The sequence below is a fragment of the Podarcis vaucheri genome, assembly GCF_965113315.1.
Source record: "Podarcis vaucheri genome assembly, chromosome: 5".
NCBI lineage: Eukaryota > Metazoa > Chordata > Lepidosauria > Squamata > Lacertidae > Podarcis > Podarcis vaucheri.
The window spans coordinates 43,221,453-43,233,151 of NC_138763.1; the positions used below are offsets into that span (position 1 = coordinate 43,221,453).

General features: G+C 43.2%; 1 protein-coding gene across 4 annotated transcripts in view; it reads left to right on the plus strand.

Annotated features, from left to right (window-relative positions):
* Positions 1-11,699, plus strand: part of GPR148 (G protein-coupled receptor 148) — a 107,775-nt gene that overhangs the window by 78,316 nt on the left and 17,760 nt on the right. The window contains exon 4 of one of the 4 annotated variants that reach the window (XR_014220446.1): positions 2,271-2,401. The exons of 2 other annotated variants lie outside the window; for them this stretch is intronic. Coding sequence is in view for 1 of the 2 variants with exons in the window: in XM_082225325.1 (XP_082081451.1) it covers positions 2,560-3,612 (1,053 nt within the window). In the remaining variant the exon portion in view is untranslated. Of the gene's footprint in view, positions 1-2,270; positions 2,402-2,430; positions 4,755-11,699 lie in introns of those variants that run through there. One more of the 4 variants, XM_082225325.1, reaches the window with a different exon arrangement.

Sequence of the window (11,699 nt, forward strand, 5' to 3'; positions counted from 1 at the left end):
AGATTGTGAACTATCCATAATCTACTGAATGTAAAGCAGCTTGTTCTTCAGGAATATTAAGCAGTAGGGAGTTTTGCTTCTTATATTAATGTTTGTAGGCTAGAAACATCCATTGCAGGGGTTGGATGGCAACAGGCTGAAGAGAATATGGCTGTACAATATGAGCCTGCCTCCATGCTCTATTTCACGTTTCGCTGATAACTGTCTGACAGTGTAAATCAGAGCAACACACACAGGCCAACATTCAGGGCTGTCCCACCCAGGAGGCAAGGTGAGGTGACTGCCTCAGGCAGCAGGATCCACAGGGGCAGCAGATCCTGATGTAGATCCTTTATTCCCCCTTTGTTCCTGATGTCAATCTTCACTCCCCCCTTCTTCCCTGGCATTGGGGTGTGTGCCATTTTGTGGTTTGCCTAAGGTGCCAAATGTCTTGGGTCGGCCCTGTTAGCATTGAGCAGCCACATAGCAAGAAAGTGGACAGAAGGTCTGGCAGCCATTTTGTAGACAGAAGGCAATCAGGGAGCCAGCAATACAAGCCAGTAGCATGGAAGCTGCTCTTTCACTGCATGTCTCTTTGTGTGGAGCAGAGAACTAAACGCATGCTTATTATTATTTTTTCACAACAGCCAGTCTAAAGGCAAGCAGACAATCTGTTGTGTTTCTTAGTGTCCCTGGTTTGCTTTACGCAAGCTCTGGACTTCATCTACTCTTGTGTCTAGAAGAGGACATGGTGTGTCATGTTATGCCAGGTGTAGAGACAGTGCGGAGGGGGGGGTCCCCCCTCATTTCACAATGCTAGAACATTCCAGCTGAACGTTGGGAGATTCAGGACAAACAAAAATAACTTCTTCAGCACATGTAATTTGCTTCCACAAGACTGTCAACTTAGACAGCTATAAAAGGGTAATACAGTGGTACCTCAGGGTACAGATGCTTCAGGTTACAGACAGGTTACAGACTCCGCTAACCCAGAAATACCTCGGGTTAAGAACTTTGCTTCAGGATGAGAACAGAAATCGTGCAGCGGCAGCAGGAGGCCCCATTAGCTAAAGTGGTACCTCAGGTTAAGAACAGTTTCAGGTTAAGAACGGACCTCCAAAACAAATTAAGTTCTTAACCCGAGGTACCACTGTAGACAAATGTATGGAGTATCAGGCTCTTAATGATTCCTAGTCATAATTGCTACATTTCCTCCAGTATCAGAGGCAGCATCCCTCTTAATACCAGTCACTGTGGATCAGGAGAGTGATATGACATACCCTGATTGTGAGCTTTCCGACACATCTAGTTGACCACTCTATGAACAGAATGCTGGATGAGATAAGTCTTTCATCTGATCTAGAAGTGCTCATGTTCGAGAGCCAGTGTGGTGTAGTGGTTAAGAGTGGTAGTCACGTAATCTGGGAAACCGGGTTCGCGTCTCCGCTCCTCCACCTGCAGCTGCTGGGTGACCTTGGGCCAGTCACACTTCTGTGAAGTCTCTCAGCCCCACTCACCTCACAGAGTGTTTGTTGTGGGGGAGGAAGGGAAAGGAGAATGTTAGCCGCTTTGAGACTCCTGAAGGGGAGTGAAAGGCGGGATATCAAATCCAAACTCTTCTTCTTCTTTAAAAAATAAAATAAAATAGAAGTGCTCATGTTCATTCTAGATTTATTTAATCCTTTGTTTTTATTATTCTTTCCTCCTGATTTAGGGAACAGCTGTAAAGGATGTAGAATTGTATTGTATTGTTATATGTTAATAATCTTTCCATTCATCGTAAGAAAATACCGTAGTTTATTTTGCATTGCGTCTATTCCTCATCCCAAAGCATATGATGAAAACAAAAAGCACTTTAGATTGGGCAGTGGGGTGTCAAGCCACATTTTATTCTCCATTTTGCAGCTCAATATTTCATAGTAGCTGGCAATAATATATGTGGGATTTTGGTGTATGTGTACTGTTTCAGATAGCTGAAAATAAATGGCAGCAGTCTGCTAAGAACCACGTATTAAAAGGGATTATCATGCACTTGTATTTCAGGAGCTAAGGGCACCATTCCTATTGATTACATTGACTCAATACGTTTCTGATTGCATTTAAACACTCTAGTATATCTGCTGGCTCCATTTATGACTTGATTGCACTGGCAAATTTGGAATGTCCCCTTTTATCTCATCACATCTGTTTAATCAAGCTAATATTCCATCTGCTACTTTGCTATGCTAATGCTTGCAGTGTGGACAAACTTAAGTTCTTAGTGATGAACAACCCATTTACTTCCCTCCCAGAGTGCCTGCTCTGCAGTTTGAATTTTGAGCCCTATGAATGTGTTTCCTTCTTCTGAACAATCAGTGTTAAATTTTCTTGAGGAAAAGATTCCACTTGTGCGGATTTCAAGATCTACTTGCGGAGCTCCCTTACAAATAAATCCCTATGCTTTGCCATCAGCTATCATTACAGAGCTGACGACAGATGGTGATCTGGTTGCTATAAAATGCATCTTTGCTTGTTGCAAAACCTCAGCGTTGAAGAACTTCTTTTCTATACATCAGCTGCCATACCTTATCTCTGGGGGAAATGAACTTCTCACTATGTGTGCCAGCCCGGATTTTGAATGCAACCTTCTCCCGCTATAGAGAAGTGGCCTCAAACGCCTCCTTCACTTTGGATAAAACTTCATTCCAAAACCTGCAAGAATTGATCATCTATCCTCCATACTCCAAGACAATGATGTTCCTGATCCCGCCGATATTGTGCCTTACAGCAGCCGTCCTGATCAACCCTTTCATTCTGTTTGTGATTCTTTCCCGTGTCAACATCCGTCAGGAGACAAGATACCTGCTGTTGGGAAATGCTTTGCTCTGTGATTTGTTATATCTGATACTCTATGCTATGTCTGCAGTTTTCAATGTAATGAAACTCCACCTTCCCAAGAACCCTTGTGTGCTCCTGTTGTTTCTGCTAGCCATGACTTACTGCGGAGGATTGCTAACAGCTGCCGCCATGGTGCTGGATACATACGTGGCCATTTTGTGGCCTTTGCATTACATCTCCATTTTGCCATCTTCACGAGCAAAGAAGCTGATACTGTTCCTATGGATCTTGTCTGGGATTTTCCCTGGGATTGTCTTCTTAATACTCAAGTTTACCCAGAAACCCAGTGTATGCCCAGTGGAAAACTGCTCTGTCCCCATAATACTGGTAATGACTCTACATGGAGATGGGGCCGTGAAATCCTGCTATGTAGTCTCCATTTCTGCCCTTTTTCTCTGTCTGTCCCTCATACTCTGCTGTTATATGATCCTGTATTTCAAAACAAAGCAGTCAGGCATATGGAAAAGCATGTTCTCTAGAGCCAGTGTGACGTTCCTGATGCATCACATTGTCTTGTTCTTTCATTTCTCTCCCCTCTTGGCTATTGTGGTGGACTCCTTGCTTTATGTCAATGCCGTCATTGGGACACAGACAGGGATATTGGTCTCTCTGATAATATGCAATGTGCTGATAATCTTGCCCAAAGCTCTGTTGCCTTATCTGTGTGGGCTTCGATACAGGGAGATAGCCTCATCCCTCAAGTTCTTCTTCAGACGGAAGCGCATGACTGCCGTGTCTCCAGTCTCAACCACTTGAGCAGAAACATACGAAAGACTTGTCATGGTTTGGAGCTGTACTTGACCTCTTCTATCAAGTTGGAAGAATTGCCACCCCCCTAAAATTCATTCATTTGTTGTCTGCTGGCTGAGTTATTAGCCATTTATTTTTCCAAGGTCAGCATACTGTGAATGGAAAAGTAGAAGTATCATGCTGATATTTTGATATATAATGATAACAATGTTGTGTTGGGTTAGATGTCATGGTGCAGCAGTAAATTAGAAGGAAGAATTTAACCAAAAAAGAATTTTCACCTGTAGAGAAAACTGGAAAACCAAAGAACATGGGGAACAACACATTAAGGGCAAGTGTAACAATTGTTACTATTCTGATTTCAAAGTCATCAGATGTGCCTGGTTTTCAAATGAATTGTTTTTTTTTAATTGTGCATTTATGATGATTTGTGCTAATGGTGGTTTGGGGGCAGTCATAAAATTTCCACTTTCAATACTGTTCATGCCTGTACAAGTTTTGGGGTGGCCATATGGCTTGATTTCCTATCATTGCATATCCTCTAATTTCTTGCTGAAATCCTTTAACTTTTCATACTACAAACAATTTGGGGGTGGGTCCTATTTTATTTTATCTACATTGCAAGAATGTCCCTCCAGACAGCAATAGAGTGGTAGCAATGGGAAGGCATCACAGAACAAGTAATGAAGTCCCGTGATGTGTGGACAGTCCAGTATAAATCCACCATTAAAGCACTATCGCTGAGTTGAGAACATGTCGCAGAATACACCCATAAAAAAACAGCAGCCTATAAGTGCCTTGGATTCAGCATGCATATTCCTATGATCAGATTGGTGATTGTCTACATTCCCAATTACATCTCTGAAACAACAAATATCTCCCTACCTTCCAATAGCGTATTAACTTTGTATATACAGTTCAATCCTATGCACTGTCCCCTTGATTACTGTTGCATCTATTTGTCTTTTCGTCTGTTGCTGGACATATGAAATGTAGCTATAAAAGCAGACGAAACGTATGGAATTTCTGAGTTACTGAAAATGTATGGAAATTGTGATCTACTGTAGGGGATGTGTCAACAGAGAATCTGTTTACAATTTTCCATAGTTACATGTCTCTGTGTGGTTGTTTTTAGCAGTCTCATCAAATATATGCATAAAGGTGTTAAAAACTGTGTGACTTGATTTTAGGGGGAAATTACCATATTTTTTGCACCATGACACTCACTTTTTTCCTCCTAGAAAGTAAGGGGAAATGTCTGTGCGTGTTATGGAGCGAATGCCTGCGGGTGATGGGGGGGATCTGCTGCAGTCGTGAGCAGAGGATCCATGGTTCCCCTTTCTTCCCTCCTCCGTGGTTACAAAGCATGGATCCTCAGGATTTTTGCATTGGGCTACTCCAAACTCACTGTCAGATCACATGTCTGTGGCCACAGCATGAACCACAAAAATCATATATCTACTATTTTGTTTAGAATATTTTTTTTCTTGTTTTCCTCCTCTAAAAACTACGTGCATGTTATGGTCTGGTGCGTGTTATAGAGCGAAAAATACGGTACTTTTACAGCATTATCTAGACCTGAATTGGGGGACATTATTTCTTTCGGAGGCTGCCTTTCCCTTGGGAGTAATCTGTCAGGGCTGCACATCAGCAGTGGAGCTGAAGCCAGCCGTGGGTAGGTTCAAAGCCAGTCCTCCCTCCCTCCTTCTCCCCTGCTCTCTCTTCATAGCCCCTTTTTCTCCCTCTCTTTCTGACACCCTTTCCCCTCCCTCCCATATCCTTGCATGAAATTAGGCTGAGGGAGAATGCAGCCCTGGGGCCACAGATTGCCCACCCCTGATTCAGATAAGGACTCATTTTGTCACTCTGAGGTGCCATTTACACTTTAGCCAGGGGAACGTAGAATGTAACTAAGCAAGAATAGAATTTCATCATTTGTTGCTGTGCTCTTATCTATAGACTGGAAAATCAGGACCTACGTATGCTTAGGGAACTGATCAAACTAGTCTAGTTTCTGGGACTGGGCTGGTGGCTCCAGACAGACACCAAGGGTAATCAAAGTGGACTGTGAACAGGTTTCAGTAAATAATAACTCACAGCAAATGTTTTCATCTACCAGTGTCCTGATCCGCAGGCTCCAGGAGGGCCTATGTGAGTGGTTTCATGCAGGGATACCAAAAAAGGAATGGCCAGCTTTAGTGCTTTATTAAAGAAAGGCATAAACTTACAACACAGTCTGCAGAACCCTGCTGCCTTTGCAGACTTGCAAATGGGTAGACTTCTACAAATGCAAGCTATATAAGCTGGCATCAAAAGCCCAATTAACACACCCCTGGCATAGAGACCTCTTCCCAGCTCATAGCCATCTCTCAGATAAGGGAGTAGCTGACAGGCAGCCAGTATGAGAAGCCTCCCCTCTCCCAACTAGGTGGTAATGCTGCAGGCATTATCCATGGCCACATCTACCAGAATTCTGGTTGAAATGGCCTTGGAGAGGAGTGGGCCCAGAACGTCTGGGTTGGAGCACTGTTGAATGCTTTTTTCTTTGGGTGATGGCAATGGTGTCCCATGGCCCAGTGAGTGGGCAGTGGCAGTAGCAACATCACCAGTAGCAGCAGGTGGATGGCAGACTGCTTGCTGGGTGTAGTAGAGCTGACTGTGGCATGTGTGGCAGGCAAGCAGGTCAATCTGCTGTGGATGAATGGAAATGCAACCCCCTTTTGATCTACTACTTGAGGCATTTGCTCAGTTGGCTAGAATGGTGCTGATAACACCAAGGTTGTGGGTTTCGATTCCCGTATGGGGCAGCCGCATATTCCTGCGTTGCAGGGGGTTGGACCACATGATCCTCAGGGTCCCTTCCAGCTCTTCAATTCTATGTCTCATTACAGGGCCACCCTTGCATGCTGTGCTATTGTTTATTGCTCCAGTTTGCTGTTTCTCATAGAGACATATCAGTACCACTTATTCCTGATGTTATTTATGGTTTTCAGAGCTTTGATAGGAAGAGCTTAGCTCAAAGAGGAGCGTGATGGCCCGTGCTTCCCCAAAGCTCTATACATGATTCAGAAGGAAAGAGTTGTTACAAAGGACATTCGGGCTCTGAAGCTTGAGAAGAAATCCATCGTTTAACACAAGGAGGGAACGAACCCTAGGCTAAAGGGTGGGGGAGCCACATCACTTTTCAGAATGCCCGTTTGACCCGTCCATCAATGGCTCGAGTCAATAACACGACTATGTTGGAAAGAAAGTAAACATTCAACAGTACATCCTTTAATCCTTTGTGAGGCTACTTTGTTCCCCCAGCAACATTTAAAAATGCAGAGAAACATATACAGGGGCCCTTTCTACTGAGGAGTGGGTAAATAATGTTCTGTTGACACAGAAAGTTGGGCTACCAGCCAAATTTTTCAAGCTTAGTATGGACATAAACCAGATCCAGGCAGGTGCTGCATTAAGAGAAATCTCTTTCCCTATCAACATTTATTTATCCTCATGCCAAGAAGATGTTTCTGAGGCATTAGGGAAATGTATTCAACGTGACTAAGATGTATGATTCTATCTAAATATATTAGGTAATTTCATACAATACATGGTTTAAAACACTTTTCCATTCCCCAGATCTATAATGTGCATGTCAAATCTACATTGGCTAGAGAGCATAGTCAATATACAATGGCTTTCCTCCTCCCCCCCCCCCACCTTCTTCTTGACAACATTCACAAAAAGTGTGACAGAGGTTCAGTGGGACATTTACTATCTAGGGCAAAATGCTCTGTTGATTTACAGACTGATCATACGTATGTTTGCTTAGGAAGCAAATATTGGGATTTAAGTGGGATTTAACTCCTAGTAATGGTTAGCATCGCAGCCATAGAAACAGAATTCCTCCAAGACGATCTAATCCAACCTTCCACAATAACCAGATTGCCTTCACGGGATGCTGCTTTGTGTTAGAATCATAGAATCATAGAATCATAGAGTTGGAAGAGACCACAAGGGCCATCGAGTCCAACCCCCTGCCAAGCAGGAAACACCATCAGAGCACTCCTGACATATGTTTGTCAAGCCTCTGCTTAAAGACCTCCAAAGTAGGAGACTCTACCACACTCCTTGGCAGCAAATTCCACTGTCAAACAGCTCTTACTGTCAGGAAGTTCTTCCTAATGTTTAGGTGGAATCTTCTTTCTTGTAGTTTGGATCCATTGCTCCGTGTCCGCTTCTCTGGAGCAGCAGAAAACAACCTTTGAACCAGACCATTACTCCACCTGGCTCAGCGCTGTTGTCTACACCAAGTGACTGTGCCTCTCCAGGTTTCAGACAGGGGTCTTCCCCAGCCCAGCCCCGGGGATTGGTCCTGGGGTCCTCAACATGTGCAGCATGTGCTCTACTGCACTATGGCCTAGATTTCAGTCTCAGACAGATGTTCATCCTGTAGGCTCTTCAAAACCCTTGAGCAATAAGAAGTCCTTGGCTAATTCCATTTGCTACTTAAGCATTCCAGTAGTATGATGGTAAGAGCTGTTTGACAGTGGAATGGACTCTCTCAGAAGGTGGTGACCTCTCCAATGGAGGTTTTAAAACAGAGGTTGGATGGCCATCTGTCGGGGATTCCTGCATTGCAGGAGGTTAAACTAGATGGCACTAGTCCAACCCTACAATTCTAGGAGTCCTTTATTCTGACCTAAGAATGTTCTATTGCATCTGGGACACAGTGCTTATTATCCTAGCCTTGGCAATCTTAACAAACAACTGTCCTTAGGGTAGATCTTTGGGTTATGGATGGTGGTCCTTCTGTTCCTTTACACAGAACTCAGTGCTAGCTCCAGGGCTGAATGTTTCTCTTTGAGTGCTCCAATCCTGTCTTACAACCTGCTCAGGTCCTCTTTGTGTGCTACTGGATACCAAGGTATGTCTTGATACTATCGCTTAATCACTGCAGAGCTGGTGCTTGTGAAAGGAGAAGGTGACAGTGGGCTTCCTTAAGAGCACTTCTAAAAACTAGTTCACACAGGCAGGTCTGGTCATGTGATCACAGCACATGTGATTGAGAAGCGAAAGTGTGTTCATAGATGCAATCCATCTGATCCTTCTTTCTCAGTAAATGGAGGGGGAATCATACACATACAGCACCTGTGTTGCACATTACCATGCCACACACATGGCATGCTTATCTACTCCTTCACCACATGTACTGAATCAGGTTCAAAGGATGTGTGTGCATGTATGTACACAGACACATTGTACATAGCTAGCCTCTTTGCACATGTCCTTTTTCTATATCTGCTTATCATGTAGTAGTCATAGCCATAATCATAATATTTACAGTCTTAGAAAATGTAACATCATTATATCACGATCATGACAATGCTGATTTAGAAAGAGCCAGAAAAAGCATTTCTTGGAAAAACTTGCAAGCTACTTGCCAAGAAAAGTGGAACATTCTTTTCCAGAATTTGTTGCCTTTCCTCTCTGTAAATAAATGTCAAAACAAAGCAATGAGATCCACAAAACAAAACAGAAGTGTTACTGGGGTGTTTTCCCACTGCCCATTGCGAATGCTGGAATTGTGTGAACTGGAGCATATGCTAGAGCTTGGTTAATTGTCAAATATTGGGAGTACTGAGGACCCTTCCAACTAGCTAGCTTGGGGGCTTTGGTTTAAGAGCCAGCACACATCCTGTGGTGAGCTGGGGAAGGGATTAATAAAGAATCTTTTGCAAATTAAGCAAGAGACCTTGGGCGAGTCACTGCCTCTCAGCTCAACCTACCTCACCGGGTAGTCGTGAGGATTAAATGAGGAGGGGGAGAACCACGTGCACCTTGAGCTCCTTAGAGGAAAAAGGTAGAGTGTAAATGCAGTAAGCAAATAAATCAGAGATGGGGAAACCACACTTAAAAAATATATATGCCCCCAATTACTTATGTATTTGATTAGGTGTAATTATGAAACACAGTCTTGCACTGCTTGCTGTAGTGCCATAAGTGATTAACAGTAATTTCTTTAATTGTCAGTTCTCTCTGTCTCCTGCTCAAAGCACCTGACATGATGCTTAAAAGTTCTTCATGTTCATTAGAACAGAGTGGAGACTTCGGAGGAGGACGAGATCAGGGAGAAAACAATGACAAAAATATTAAGAGAGAACGAAAAGGCTGCAGTAATCAAAGGGTGGTTCTACAGAAGAAATTAGTGGGTGTCAAAGAGAAAATAATTACCAGGGTGCATTCCAGGAGAAAATTACTGTGATCTGTGCTGTATTGACCACCCCTCCCCTATTCCCACAATTTCATTTGTCAATCCCTCCATGTCTTCTTTGTCTCTGTCTAATGAGGACTGCATATATTCTGGGCAAGGGGACAACTCACTCCAATATTCTATTCCAGACGTAGCACATGACTGCCCGGTAGGAAACAAAAGTGAGATGGTACTAGATGCAATTCACAGAAGACTGTAATGAATACTAATGGAGGTGGGAGGGATGTCATTTTGACTGTAGCAATTTCCTCCAACTGTAATAGACTTAAAAGGCAAACCATGTTAGCCATTTAAGTACGAGTTAGGATGCAACCAGGTACTGTTTAGTATTGCTTAAAACAAGGCACTTTAATATGGTTCCTGAGTACCAAATACATGTGCTGCATGACTCAATCTGAACTTCACACCTCTGTATTTTTAGCTGCTTGAGAAAGAACCGAGTTCTCCTCCGCTTGCATATATTTTTAAAGCTGTCACAGGGACAAATGTGCTGCTCCCACACCCAGCACAAAAAGCCTTGAGAGAGCGGTCTGTCTGTCTCTTGCTAAAATTGGAAAGGTTTTTGTGGTGCTGGAGATAAATTCTGTGGTCCTGCGCAGTAGTCATCTCAGAGCATCTCTGCACATCTGCCCTTTACTAAATTTGAAGTCTACTGTAAATGCCACCCAAAAGCCAGCACGACATGTTGTTAAGCATCACATGCTGCCAGAAACAGAAGCTTCACAAATGCACTTGGTATGAGGATCATGGGACATATATATTGTTATGAGTTTCTGGGTGCCACTGAACCCCTGGATTCAGGAAATGTTAAAATATAAGCCAGGCCCATTTCCTGATGAGGAAATCGCCTGGAAGATGAGCCACTGGGAGAATAAACGGAAGGTGCTGAACCATTAGTAAAGACAAAGAGAGGGGGCTCTGTGTCATACAACAAATGTAAGGGGCCCTTAGTTAAAAGACAAAGGAAGGGTTTGAATTCAAGTCTTTTAGGTTTGGCAGTGGTGTAACCTAGAGGGGAAAAGGTTGTAAAAGTGGCGAGCTAGAGAGAGAGTCAGTGCACGATGGTAGATTTCTGTTTGAATCTCTGGTTGTGGCTATAGGAGAAATGACCCTTTTGGGGTGGCAAAGATGTGAACCCCTCCATTGTAGATTCAGGTTGTATATAGATATAAACCATGTTTCATAAAGACACCACAGTCTCCACTGTGCCTCATTCCCAAAAGGAAACAGAAACCCTGGAATCTCGCACCGCTCAGAGATTGGGAGTGGTGTGCAACAATATATAAAAAAGAGCCCCCATGGTGTGTAGGTGCACACACCTCATAGCTCAGTGGTAGTATTTGCTTTGCATGCAGAAGGAGGTCCCAGGTTCAAGCCCCAGCATCTCCAGTTAGGGCTGGGAAGGACTCTTGGCTGAAACCCTGGAGAGCCACTGCCAGTCACTGCAGATAATCCTACGTCTGACTCAGTTTAAGGCAGAGATGTATAATTAGATTATGAGAAATTAATAGCCATGCTTAGCTTATTCTTTAAAATCATAACATACAATTTTCCTGGAAATCATGTTGCAACATCTAGCATTTTTTCCTTATTCAAGGGATTGTTTTGTACCTTTGTTCCTGGAAATTAAAGATTTGTTTAAAAATAGTGTAGCAGCGCCACCTTCTGGGCCACAGATGGAACTTTGGGAAAAGAAATTCTGACTGTACCTGAATGCAAGGAAAGAGTAATCCAAAAGCAATGGATTAAATGAAGTACTTTGTTTTGTTTATAGAAAGAGAAAGGTGAGGAGGAAAAGTTTGGCAAATAAATGAAAGCTTTACATTGCTTATGGCTT